Source organism: Gymnogyps californianus, chromosome 1 (genome assembly GCF_018139145.2).
Source record: "Gymnogyps californianus isolate 813 chromosome 1, ASM1813914v2, whole genome shotgun sequence".
NCBI classification, from domain to species: domain Eukaryota; kingdom Metazoa; phylum Chordata; class Aves; order Accipitriformes; family Cathartidae; genus Gymnogyps; species Gymnogyps californianus.
In genome coordinates, this window is record NC_059471.1 from 83,586,527 (window position 1) to 83,600,939 (window position 14,413).

The 14,413-nt window shown below is 38.5% G+C and overlaps 1 protein-coding gene across 2 annotated transcripts in view; it reads left to right on the top strand.

Annotated features, from left to right (window-relative positions):
* Positions 1 to 14,413, top strand: part of GLRA2 (glycine receptor alpha 2) — a 135,363-nt gene that overhangs the window by 25,632 nt on the left and 95,318 nt on the right. For both annotated transcript variants that reach the window (XM_050905870.1, XM_050905878.1), the window contains exon 4: positions 5,001 to 5,224. In XM_050905870.1, the coding sequence (XP_050761827.1) occupies positions 5,001 to 5,224 (224 nt within the window). The remainder of the gene's footprint in view (positions 1 to 5,000; positions 5,225 to 14,413) is intronic.

A 14,413-nucleotide genomic window follows, 5' to 3' on the forward strand; every position in this document is an offset into this window, starting at 1 on the left:
GGCATCAGCATAGCTTTAAGTAGCAAAAATCCTACACGTCACTGGCTTTACAAGATGGCATTCAATGAAAATATTTGCACGACCTAATGCTGATTGCATTAATTAGACTCCTTCATTGCTTTGATTAAATCCCCTCATTGCATTTTACCTTCTATCAAATATGTTAATGTGCACCTTTCCAATGTTCATTAACACATTCTGCTGAAAACAGCCAAACATTCAAGTAGATGAAAACAAAGACTATTGGCTTTCTTATTTTGCTTTGTTCATAATATCTGCTGAAAGTGTGGAAAGATTTCCCTTAGATGCTGTTCAATGATTTGATATTGATTCTCTTAATGCTGTCGCTTCTTTAATGACTAGTGTGACTAGTTTTAGAACGTTTTAAAACTGCTCTGAGAGGCAGACATCAATTACTGTTCCATCTACGTTGCCTTTCTGAAATAAATGTAATCATGTGGTAAAAATGTTGGCATCCCTTGTGATAAATAATGAGTTTTGTTTGACTCCTAGGATTCATTTTTCCCTATAAAATGCTCTTGATGGTTTTGACATAAAACTAAACGATTCATTTAAAACCCTGGATTGTAAATTCAATGGAGACACTTCTGTCTCAGAGGACAGGAATGCTTAGTGAAACCATGTATATGTACTGAAGGGACATTATCAGAATATAACTTGGATGATCTACAGCAGCTCATTGGAAACTTGGGAGATGAAAACTTGTTTAGAGAAGCTTTCAGTAGGAGAAATGAACATGCCAAACAGGATTACAGCACCACAGCTACTAAATTCAGTAAGCCAGGTTCTCAATAACTTTATCAGGAGTAGCTTCTGTTTTCTGATTAGGACAGACACCAGGAAGAAATTCATTGCTGTGTGAAAGGCCAGCACGACTCTTATGTCCAGCATATTCTTCTAAAAGCTAAAACCTTTCATTCAGAAATAAAACAGGATTTTGTACTGGTTCTCTCCAAATGGCTGAATTCCATAGAGTTTTCATGAGTTTTGTTCCCAAAGACCTAGGGAAACAAAATGTATATGTATTAGTCGTTCTGCGCTATAATGCACATATGGGACAGTATCACAATTGATTTTTTTTTCTCCAAAAGAAATTATTTTCTTCCATATTAGAATGATATATATTATACCAAAATAAAAATAGTAAAAAAAAGGCCCGAGTCAAGATGGAATTGTTGGACATTTCCTTCATTGATTCACCTGTCTTTCATTTAAGCCCTAACTTGCAAAGAAAGAGAAAAAGACATTCCTGAGTAACTTCACTGAATAAAGCAGTTATGCCAGTAAACTCTATATCTATTTTTGGAAGCATTCACACATGCAGTATTCAGCAGAAAATTCACTGTACAGCATGACTGCATTTGAGTATCACAGATGAGTAATCTACATCAGCCTGGGCAGAGTCCCAAAGAATTCAGATGTTCAGTTTTGCTAATGACCAGGATTTTTTAGCTATCAGCTGTAGGAGAAGTTAAGAGCAGTTTGTACATTGATGAGCTAATTGTTAATTACAGAAATGACTAACTGTGTGGACATTATTATTGTCATTATGCCCTATAATCAATGACTGACACTATGCAGCAGGTTCTCTGTTGGGGTAAATGCATCAAATTCCAGTTGTGTTTTGAGCACTTCTGTTAGCAGAAAAATTTGCCATTTCTTTATTTTAAAAGCTTGGCTGTGGCTGGCTGTATGATATTATCTTCCCACTAGAAAAAACATAATTACAAATCAGCGTGTTAGATCCTGATTAATTCACATGTGTAGTTTTAACTGCATAAGAGACTCCCTCTGAAGCCATTGGAGACACCTTGCATGCTTAGGCACATAGGTAACCAAGTGCTTTTCTGTCACATGGCCTTGAAATAGGTCATTAAACCACTACTTTTCAGTTAGCATTCATATTTATGATTTCAAGAAAGAGAATAGTTTCTTTGGCAAGCCCCTCCTATGCATGGAAGGCCAGCTAAGTCTGCTGTTTGCCTCAGACGTCTGACTCAACACCTGGGCGATCAACGCTGTCAGAGGGGAAGATGGGAGGTAGGCTAAGATCTAAGATGAGAGTCAGTTCAGAGACAGAAAGTAGCACTGAAGAGGGAACGGGGCTCCCCTGTACCCCTCTGCCACAGCAGTGCCTGAGACCAAAGGGACCCAGAGCTTTGCTGAAGCTCTGGACAGTGAATCTGGTGGCCATGGATTTGCTGAAAGACCATTTCTATCATCTAGATGCCTATAACACAAACTAAGTATATCTGTGGAATGAGTCCCTAAATCTTCAAATAAATCTACTAAAACTAATCAGATGAATATTCCTTTAGTATGTTAGTATTACTCTGATCTTATGGCTTAGGAACAGAGGAAAACTGTTTATCTGAGTTGCCTTGAGCTATTGCTGGCATCGGTATTGTAACGGAGATTGAATCTTCAGGTCCACACTCCTTGTTCAGAGCAGTGGTGCTGTCAGAAAGAATTTGTGGAGCAGGTGTACTCATGGTCGTGTAGGAGTGCATTACTACAGTCCACCCACTTCTACCCTCAGGAACTTGCAAAACACACACTGTAGTCTGCCTGAGCTCCATGTTGTGATACGGTTCTCAGGAGAATTTTTCTTCAGAAGACAGTTACAACGTTAGCACAGGAAAAGTAAATTCAAAATTCTGCACATGATTAGGTCTGACTGTGTAAACATACATCCCTCTCAACTGCTTATACTGCAAGCACAGGAGAAAAAAGTCATGACGTTTTTGTGATGTGATATTTCCATTTTTATTTCTTATTAAAATATCTATACATATATATATATGCAAAGCATATCAGACAGAAACAAAGGTTTCAGTGCTGTTTTGCTTCTAACAACAAAGCTTGCAGAGAGAAAGCATTTCTAAGTGTATCGGTGTGATGGCTCTGATATATTTATGAAGGCATATACCGAAAAAGATCCTATTGGCATTATTTATGCTTTTGGTATAATATATATCATCATATGCAAGCTCTTCTATGAATAAGGATTTTTCAGACCGTTTTTTGTTATCTAAATCACCAACTACTGAAGTTCATGAAAGCACATTTATTTTTAGATATTTCTAAACAATTTAGTGATTTGACTCATTTATGATTTCTGTGTCATGGGGGGAAAAATCCCTCTGCTTTCCATAGGCTTCATTATATATCTTATTCCAAAGAAAAATTAAAGGCACGACTAGTTGTAGCAATTTTATTCTATCAGCAGTTGCTGGTGACAACTCCTGCCTTCTTTTCTGCAGAATGAAAATCAAGTGCTTTCCTGGATTTATAACTAAGACTGTCCCATATAAACTTATAAGACACTCTCAGTTTCTAAGACCAAGAAACAAGGGAAAGTATGCTTAGGGTTAGTGTATCCTCACAAGATATGATGACATTTTATAAGCTCAGAACTGCAAGTAGCTATTTGATCTTTAACTGTATGAAACAACACCATCATAAAAAGTACAGTGGCTTGTGAAAAACAGATACAGGCTTTTGTAAGTATCTTTAATAAATGTGCTATTCTTGAGACCTTTCTCAGGTCTGTCTTGCTCTGATTAGTAGACATTCCTGTTTTGACTCACATCTACCCAACAGCAAAATGAAAATGTTAAAGAAAGCAAGAAAAATCACATTCCTAGTGAGACTGTAAAGCATCATCTCATTGGGTTCAAAAGCTGCATCAGTTTGGATGTCAGAAATATTCTGTCAGGGCAGCAGCACACCTCGTCACCAATCTACTGAACGATGGGTGGGAAATGCTGAAGCTTGGAGGGGCTCGTTCACAGTCTGCACGTTGGGCAAGCTGCTTTCTGCAACTCTAATCAGAGTGAGAATATTTATTTACATTTCAAGGATGATAAGTTCTTTAGACTATGCAGTTCTGTGGCCTCACTAAATCCAAGTCAGCTCATACATTTTCCAAGTCAAAAGCACAGTGCTGCCATTTTAATGTACTGTGGCTACCATAAAGCAAATCCTAAATGTGAGGGGTTTATACAGTTGGCAGAATTATATTATAACATATTCCTTCAGATATTACAATCGATATAAATATTATTAAATATTTTCCTTTTAGAGGAAGAGTAAATGTATTTCTAAGAGAGTGTTCACAAGCAAGTTAAATGTAGTAATTTCAGGTAAATATGTTATAATTTCAGGAAAGCTGGGGGAGATGAAGCTCTTATTTGCTGACTTTGGAAATTCAGGTTAAGGAGAATAAGCATTAGCATCTTTCCATTCCTTCCAGAGAGTTTAGACCCTAAAAGCTCTTTTCACACTCCCCTTTAATAGCCAGTTCTTGACACAGCGTTAATGTTGGTTCTAAATGAACCTCTAAGTAATTGCTGCCTTTCCCAGTTGTGACTATCAGACCACTGAGCAGAAGAAAGCAATTAGAACAATTTTAATGGGATGCAGAGAGGGAGGAGTGAATGAAGGAACATACAGAGAAAAGCATACGGTAGATAGAAAAAGGATACAAACAGCAAATAAGAAGTGCTGATTTAATTTCTTCTATACAAATCTGGCTTCACTGGAATTAGCAACTATTAGTGAATACATTAGAAAGAATTGATTTACCTATTGGGAGCAATTTATTTAAATCAGTAGTTTTATAAAATCTTTGTTGCAATTGTATATATGTAGCTGCAATGCTTTTTGACTTTCTAAGTACCTCTGAGTTAATCCATAGCATTTGAAAGAAGGTTATATTTAATATTGGAGGTTGCAGTTAATATTTTTTTCATCACTGAAGTAATTTTGATTTGGAAAATGTACCAGTTGTGTTTGTTAGGTTCAATACAGCATTTAAAGTGCTTTATTTTCAAATGACAACCCTTATGTTCAAAGGATAACATAAATGTTTGCTGTAATGCTGGTACTGTAGTAAGTCTAAGAGCATAAAGAAAGTTAAAGTGGGCTTCCAGTTTTGTTAAGTGGCTTAGTAACCTTTTTACATGGCATTTCTGTAGGACTACAGAGTGAACATTTTTTTGAGACAGCAGTGGAACGACTCACGTCTGGCTTACAGCGAATATCCTGATGATTCCCTGGATTTGGATCCCTCTATGTTGGACTCTATTTGGAAGCCAGATTTATTCTTTGCCAATGAGAAGGGAGCAAACTTCCATGATGTCACGACAGACAACAAGTTGCTAAGGATTTCTAAAACTGGAAAAGTGTTATACAGTATCAGGTAAACCAGTTATACTTTTTTTTTTTTCTCTTCATCTTCTTCTTTCCCCTCACTCCCTGTTTTTCTGGATGTAACTACGCTTACAGAACATAACGTACATATTTAATTTTTTGTTGTCCCATGTGTACACCTGAAATGAGACTTAATCATAGCAGGGTAGAAGGAAAACTTGCCTATGTTCCTTTGCTAGGCTTATACTTTTCGCAAAATAGTCTGTAAGTGGCACAGCAGTACTTCTTAGTTGTGTTGGAAACTTGAGGCTGTCTAAAACTTTAATGCTACGCCTCAACAATTCCCATCAGCATTAGCTCAAGTCACTCCTCTTACAAAGAGAGGAAATCAACTCCTCAGTAGTTTGTGGGTTGCAATTTAAAAGTAAAGGGGAATAGTATTTTAAATAACTGCTCAACACCTTATGTGAAAACATGCTTGAAATGCAATAAATTTGACATGCAAGTCACTGGGTAATCGGATGTATCCATTCACATTTAAAAATAACTGGAATTATGGAAAGTGTTTTTTAATACTAAGTGCATTGAAGTCTGTGTCATGTGACTGGATTTAGGCTGAATTAATAAACACTGACAAAACGTGATTTGATATGACCTGATGAAATGGGACATATGCAGAGAATCAGAATTGCATTGCACAGACATAAACAGCAGTAAATAATCTGAAGTATTTATTTGACATTCAGCTTACTGTGGACCATTAATTGCTTAATGTAGGTAGTTAAAGATGCAAAACACTGTATTATTGCTCTTACAATTCTTTTAAAAAAAGTAATTACCGTGTTTCATTTGTTCCCCGGAATGCTTCTCAGCTTTTGCCTTTCTTGCACTGTGGAAAGTAAACATGATAGTATTTGTTTAACAGGCTGTTTAGTGAATTTACTCATCTGTAAGGCAGATTAGTTTAGAAGGCAGTTGTTTCTGACTGAGCATTCTGTTTGTGACCTGCATTTTCATTAAGGAATTATTACTGATCCAGGTTCAGGACATCTGTGTTCTTTAGGATGCTAAATAAATAAATAATAATGTGGTACTTCCTCCGTTTACTTAATTCTTATGGAAATTCCTTTATAGGACTCCAATAATATTTGGATTGATTAAGCAGGGTGGAAAGTAAAGGTTTATTGAGCAAGGCTTCAAACTGGTGTACCTGAACAGTTTGAGAGAAATAATAGGATACAAGAATGAAACTAGTACTAGCAGAGTGATAAATATGCTGTCACTTACAAATATTTCTTGTTTCACCCTGGGAAAGAAATGAATGCATCTGTTTGTTTGAATGACATCAGACACCATCTTGTTGGAGGCAACCGTGCAGTTGGGTGCTGTTCTCAATGCAGATGGATAATTTTCCTGACATTTGTCCATGTGGGAAAAGTAGCATTTCGAGCTGTCATATCACATTTGTAAAATTGCCACACCTACATGCAAATTCAGCTGAAGCAGAGTAAGCAATATTGCAATGCAGTACTAAGCAAAACTCACTGTTTCTCATTTGTGTCACACAGCAGTAACAGAGGCTTACCTGGCGCCTCTAACATGACATGTAATGTTTTAGTACTTCATAGTGAAGAAAACTTTCCAGAGTAGGGAAACTTGAAGACAGAAGTAATTAGAAAAACTTTGTCTTTATTCTCTAGATACTGGGCTAGATGCATCTGTGTGTTGCCAGTCACTTTTAGTTGTGCTATGCGGAAACAAACAAGAATATTTTAGTGATTGGTTTCAGTACGTTGAGAATGTTATAATGCTGCCGTTTTCACTACTGAACCAATAGCACTTCATGTGACACCATGATATTTAACATTCAGCATTTAGTGCACTGTAAATGTTTAAAGCACTTCACAAACACGTCTGAGAAGTAGTGGTGTAGGCTGTTTTGTCATATTTCTAAATTTAATAAAATCGAAGTCAAGTTAATCTCAGATAAATATAAACCACTCTCTGCATAAAATAAGTTTAGAACTGCTCCTGGTAATTAATGGGTAAGAAGCAAGGTGTGTGTATTACGTGACAGTGGTACTCCTTTTCCCTATATACTGCACTGAAAACACGGAAATACACTACGCAGGAGGCACAAGTGGCTTATGCTGTTAAATGCTCTCAGAGGCCAACCCCGCCCTTTCTGAAAAGAATTTGGAAGGTCACGGGGAACTAGATCTCATAGTCCATATTTTACTAAAACAAGACATTTGATGAAGGATATGGGTGCCCAGATAAGTCATGGAAGGGTCAGTGAGGGTCTGGCCCATGTGTTACCTCCACTGCATTGCTTGGCTCCGGGCATTATTTCACCACGTGGTAAACATGAGGCTCTTTGTCCTTCTCTCAGTGAGGGATAAGCCATCCTGCATTTACTGGTGATGGTAGGTATGACATAGATTTCCATCATAATTTACCTTATAATAGTTAGTTACGATGCTCATGCTTGCAGACTCCTAGATCTGTATTTAATTCTCTGGGAGTTGTTACAGAAAATAAAGCCAGAGTTGTTGATGGTTGATGTACCCACCTATGAATCATATAAGTTTAGGAGTCCAAACTTATTTTTAGATATTTGCTGCATGCTCAAATGACTACCTTGGTACTTGTTTTGACCTCAGATAACATGCTATATATGCTGTATAGAGCCTGAGGCTCTGCATCTGGATAACTGGTCTAGAACTTTGGGTACTGCAGGGAGAACTAGAACCTTGTGGAAGGAACCCAGCACTACTCACTACCGCAAATATATGCTATTGCCACTAAAGATGTAACAACAGATCTTAGAGGTGCATGTATTTTGAGAAGTCAGCAGTTACAGCAAAGTTATATTCAGCAAACAACTGCACTTTAGTGAAGATCGCTCTCAGTTGCACTCTTTGAGCTGCAAAACAGTTAAATAGCTGTAACTTCTATTTTAAAGCCCTCTGCAGAGAGCAGTCAACAAGAGGGGTTTGTTATAGCAGCATTCAATAAAATTAGCGTAAGTCCTGTATATTTTTTACGATGAAAAAACAATGAAAGTTAAAATCAGAACCTACATAATGTCACCCCCTAGATGCCTGTGACTCATCTGCTCCCAACCCTTGGATGATATCTGCATGGATTGGATTTTGTAGGGGGTTATGCACTTGGAAAGAGTGGCAGCGCTGTGTGATGATACTGAGAATCCTCTTCCTGGCACTCACATTCTGTATGACACCTGGATTTTGCATTGTATACATTGCTGCATGGATTTTATGTTCTGGGGGCAAGGATCGTATCTTCTCTGGCCCATTGTGGACACCTGGGATGTCAGGAAAACATTAAATAATCTCAGAGGAGGCTTCGCTTTCTCTCCAAGCCACCAATTTGTGCTACCTGATTCCCACAAACTCATTTCAGGCAGCCAGCCAACTCAGAATATTAGCATCTGCCAAAAAGCTTATTTTAGCAGTGATAGAAAGAGGAATGGTTTTGTTTAAGGTTTGTTTTTTTTTTTTCCTGCATTAATTGCCTCCTTCTCCTTTTAATATTTTCAGTGTATCTCAGCCATACGAGTTTGATGCAGAAGGTGATATAACTCAACTGTAATATTGATCCATGGCATTAAACTTAGAATATATTGGTCAGGAAGGTAAAGGGGCTGTAACTTCTTTTTTTTACCTGCTGCTCCAGAAAACAGTCCCAATTGCCTGATAAGGTGGTAGAGCTGTGCTCTGAAACGTAGTGCCGGTGCATTTAGCCAGAAAGAGTTACAAAGCAGATTACTTCATATTTTTAAAATATGCAAAGATTTTAGAAGGTGTTGCATAATTTGACAAGAGAGCTACTTGGAATTCTAGGGAGGAGATTTGTGCAAATTCACAAATTACTTTTCTCCCCCCATTTTTGCTATTGCTGTTCAAAGAGCAATGAAATACCCAGGAAGAATTTCCCCAAGTCTTTCAAAATATTTGTTTTTCTCTCTTTGTTTATCTTCACAGTGCAAGAAATGTTGCAGTTAGTTACACAGACAATTGGTTCTTCATGGTTTCAACTCTTGACCTAGATTTAATAGTTAAATGTTATTATGAACGAAGGCAGAGTGTCTACCAGAGAGCAGTACTATGCTGTTAGGGCACCACGAAACAAAGAAAAGTCAAGCTATTAGATTGCTCTCTATTTGTGCAGCTGTTCTGGGGCTGATTACTAGCCCCTCCATTCGGCAACAAGTAGCTGACAGGATGAGTTGGCACATCCAAAAGCCCTCGCCTGCTTATGCAACCAAAGAGAAGTATCTGTGAAAACAGCACGTTTATTTGCAATGTCGTCTCCCGTGCCATCTGCCTTACTCAGGAGTTTCCAAAATCAACTCTTTCTAGTGTGGCCATAGTGCCAAGTGACAGAGTACTGAGTCGACTCCCCCCTGCACCCCCACCCCCCCCACCCCCCCATTTTGGTTTATATTACAAGTTATGACTACCATGTCCCTCACTTAAATCATCAGGAGTAATCTATAGCACTTTTATAATTCAGCTTTTCTGAGTGAAGCTTCTGTGTTTTGTAGTCTCCTCTGTACTCGTATTCTTTGCCCTATGGCAAAGAAATACAAAACAGATTAAGGAAATACATAGGTAACACTGCTAGTCCCACTGCAATAGACTACTCATAGGGCAAAAAGTCCACTATCCTTCTGAAATGTTTTGTTTTTAAATAAGATCAGGTCTTAGATTTCGTGCGTGGCTACTACAGAATATGTTGCCATGTTACAGTAAAGTCAGGCGTGGGTTTTCTAAAACAATTTTGGGGTACAGACTTTATCAGCTATACGATAATGAAGCTCCATTTACACCTGATGAGATTGTTGTGTGTAAATCATCCATGGCACGGCACAGTCTAGCCTAACAGAGTGGTAGGAAATGTTATGTTCTACAGCTCTGTGTGCATGCTGCGCTTTAAGTTGATGACTTCAATTTTATTTTACAATCTAATGTTGGAATTTAAGAGGATTTGGACTTCACTAGCAGCATTGTCTTTCCATGTGACAGATTAGCAGAGGGGGGAGCAGAGAGTCTCTTGTCATGATTGACATGGCTGTTTACTATGTAGCAACCCCTCTCTCTGACCTCACACAATCATCATATTTATTACCTCAGCTCCTATCAGAATAATATTGATATCGACAAGGTGAGGATTTTCCCTTGGAAATTAATCTGAGTCAACACAGGAACATTTTCATAGAAAATTATTTAGTTCTCCCATTAGCAAAACTGCACACTGTCCCATGCTTACTGCCCTAACTTCCCAAAAGCGTAAAATGTCTTCGTATACCTCAAAGTAAGTTTTCCACATTTAAAACAAACCAAAACATTGAAGAATAATCAATGCAGAAATGCTAACTGATATAGAGCACATATCTAAAGAAGTTTTGGGTTTGACAGCTACTATATATTGTAGGCAGAAGCCTTATAGACATTATATAAATAGTGCTAGAATCACTAAACTTTATTAAACTGCACGATGTAACTGGGACACGGTGACTTCCCAAATTGTGGCTGCATGTTATGTGAATCCAGTGAATTTGACAAATTTGTCTTCCCATGGGCATGATTACAATAATAACAATGGTTTCAGAGGCTAAAAAATTGCAGTCTTTTGCGGGACAAGGAGCCATTCCCATTATGGCTGCACCCAATGTCCTTGGATTACCATTAGCTGCCCACTTTTCACCCGTTCTTTTATTTCCTTCTTGCCCTTACTCCTGCCTCTCCTTCCACCCTGACACCCCTTCCTTTTGGGGTCTTTTAATTAAATGGCCTGAGATTCTTCTTATCCTTTGGGATGGTTTCCTAACACTCTCTTAACTGCACCCTCCCATCACCCACTCCCTTCTCTCTCATTCGCTCCCAATCTACAAATTCAGACTGAGGATCTAGCCCTGGGTTTCCAATACTCTTATTTTTCTGTTGTATCTAAAGTATTTGTTTTGCATAACATAAAAAAACCTACTAAATAAATAATAAAGCCTAATGCGGGTACTTTGTTATGCAACTAGCACAGCTATTGTCAAAACCCCATTGATCATCCTGCTTAAGGAAAGAATAATTTACATTTTAATGACACAAAATTAGTTGCTTTTTCACTTCATAAGGCATTTAAAGCAAAGTAGGGATATAGACATTATATCTGAACATGTACTGCCTCACTTCGTCCTCTAATGCTGTGTACATCTCCAGCTGACACACAAGAGCACTGGAGGTGAGGTAAATACAAACGCAACAGAAGAGCTACTTAGACTGAAGGACAATGCTGCCAGGAGAACAAATGGCTCTGAACTGGTCATAAGTAAGCTTAAAGTGGAAATTATAAAGTTTCCAGCCATATACACCTTGAATTCCTAGAACAATATTCCAACAAAAATTAGTGGGGGGGACACTAGATACCATTAAATGAACCTTGATCATTTTTTAAAGGGATTAGATGATGTGACTATGTGTGACACCAGGTGACCAGATTTGATAGCCCAAAATGTCACTTCTATAGCCCCATATTCCTGTGTCTCAAATAAAAAGGAAGACTTTGTTCTAAGTAAAAAAGTGGGAAATGCTGCCGGAGACAAATTTGTACACATAAAGTTGTTCTTGGCGGACAGGATCAAAAAATACTGGCAGGTGGTTACTTCTGGACGTCTATGCCAATGGGATAGGTGCATAGCCAAGACACATGTTCGTGTACCTGCTCTCCTAATGGCAATGCCTGTCCTTGATTGCTAGTGACCAATCACTCCATTTACCCATTGAACTTGCACTGGAGCCATTAAAGATCAGGTGTAAAATGATGTAGGTGCAGGAGCCCTTTCTAAATGGTACAAAAAAAGCATGTTTTCCTGGAACATGCTCCCAGGGATGAAGGTCTTTTGCCAATTGCATTGCAATATATGGCTTAGAACAGAAATGTCATCATGCCAGGAGGAAAGCAATACCATACCAAACACACGCTGAAAGAAAATTGAGATAGAAAATGACAGAGGAGAAAGGAGAGATGAAATACTGTTCTTCATGGAAAGGAAACAGGTGGTTACAGAATTTAACTGTTACATGAAATCATACTTGAATTTAATTTCATAGATTTGCTGGAGCAATAATTGGAAAATCATTTGCTGGCAGCTCATGTGCTGGCATTGTATATCTACAGACAATGATTGCATTACAATGAGAAGTGGGATGCCTGTAATGAGAAATCCACCACCCCGCTCTGTGCCAGCTCCTGTGTTGTTAAGCAGTACATGAAGCAAAGCAAACCAAAGCACTGGAGGGAGCGACAACACGCTCATGAACAGCAGTATGTGAAACTCTAGCCTACATCTTGCATTTTGCCGTAGCAGGGAAGGCTCCACGTCTCCTCTAAGCTTGACTTCAGCCCATTCCCATCTGACAGAAATGAAGCTGCAGAACATGACAAATATTAGAGAGGAATTCCAGGAGTCCTCAAAAATAAGGGAAAAAGCAGACAGTTTGGCTGTTCCATTTAACAGGACAAAGCCTGTAGACTGTCAAAATTACCAGAATTGACATTCAAAATGATGAGTCAGGTCCCTGAAAAAATAATGAGATGGACTACAAAATGAAAAGCCTTTTAAAAGAAGAATGTCACTTGGTTTTTTTTTGGCCTTCTGATATATGAACAGTGTGCGTGTGCCCTTCTTTCAGGCACAGATCACCCAAGAGAGGGGGCTGGGAGGAATATGAGGAGATTTTAGATTCTCCTCCCTGTTTCAGTGACACTAGCCTGAATGGCATTTGCTCCTGTGTCATGCGATGCTGTAATGGTTGCTGTGCAACTCCATCTCCCCTGCCAGTTTAATGGGGAACTTTGTCTGCTTGTGCTTAGGTAATATTTTAATGTTATTTCAGCAGCTATAAGGATCAGGAATTTAATCTTCCAAAGAAAAATGTACCACTGAGAATATTTTTACCTTTATTGTCAGCTTGGAGCTTTAAGAAAAATACCAGAAATCTTGCAATTTATGACAGCATCTTTAGAATTGGCAATACTGAAAAAAAATCCCACTTGTCTCACTAAATCCAACACTGTGGGCTTTGCACAGGTATAAGACTTTTCATAAAAATGGCACGTAGCCAAAGTTAGCAGTGACCTTGCATATACTAGTTGTGTTCTGCTATTTGCGGCATAAAATCCTAGATTGTGAAGTCTCCTGTCCCAACAGCTGAGGTGCAGATGGGTGTAGCATGAAAGAATGAAGGGATAAGAATAGAAACAAAATGTTATTTTTGATACCGTGCCCACTCATGGTGAGGCATTTGTTGCTTTTCATGCTTGCGAGGAGATAATCATGCTTTTTTTGGAGACGGAAGGGAGTTGTACCCTTATCTCCAGGACTATTTAAATTCCCAACAGTATTTCTGTACTTAATAAGACTGACCCTAGTTATTTATCATTAGAAAAAACTCTGTGAGGAGGCTGTTGCTCTGTAGCCTCCTCACAAACCACCACTTTTGCAGTGGTGCAGTGGATAATTAATGAAAATTATATTCCTCTGTCGTCAGATACCTTGTATTGTGATCCACAGGGCCCTTCTCCTGTGTCCTCCTCCAGGGCGAGAGTTATCACTGAGATCAAGGGAAGTTTTTGGGTGAGTGGCAACACATCAGGCTAAGGAGTGATAGCTGCTTGTAAAGAAGAAGTGGGTTAGAATACAGTTTAATGGTTGCTGCAGATCAGACAATACATCAAATCCCAGTTAAAATTAGATATTCTCTTAAATTTATAAAAAAAAAAATTCTTGGATTATGTAATGTGTAAACTCAATTCCCTAAGGGTTTAATATGATATTAGCAGTTCTTTACTTCAGTTTTGCATTGCAGAACATTCACAAGCAGTCTGTATGGGTGGTGCTCTGAAGTGTTTTTATAGCCTTGTGAGATTATGAGAGAAGTGGTATGAGGGTGATGAGCATCAGCATTCAAAACCCCTAAGAGAAAGAATGAGATTGGAGACCATCTTGAGAATAATCTGTTTACAAACATTTAACTCCTATTGAATTTTTTTTGTATTAAAGGACCTTACCCTCCACTGATGGTGCTGCTTTGGGGATTAGGTGTCAAAGAGCAAACTGGCCTCAAGGCTTAATGCCCCGAAGAGAGGTGGGCGTGGGATTTGGCAGGAACTGGGCAACAGGAAAGGGAGGGAGAAAGGCTATGAGGACAGACTAGAA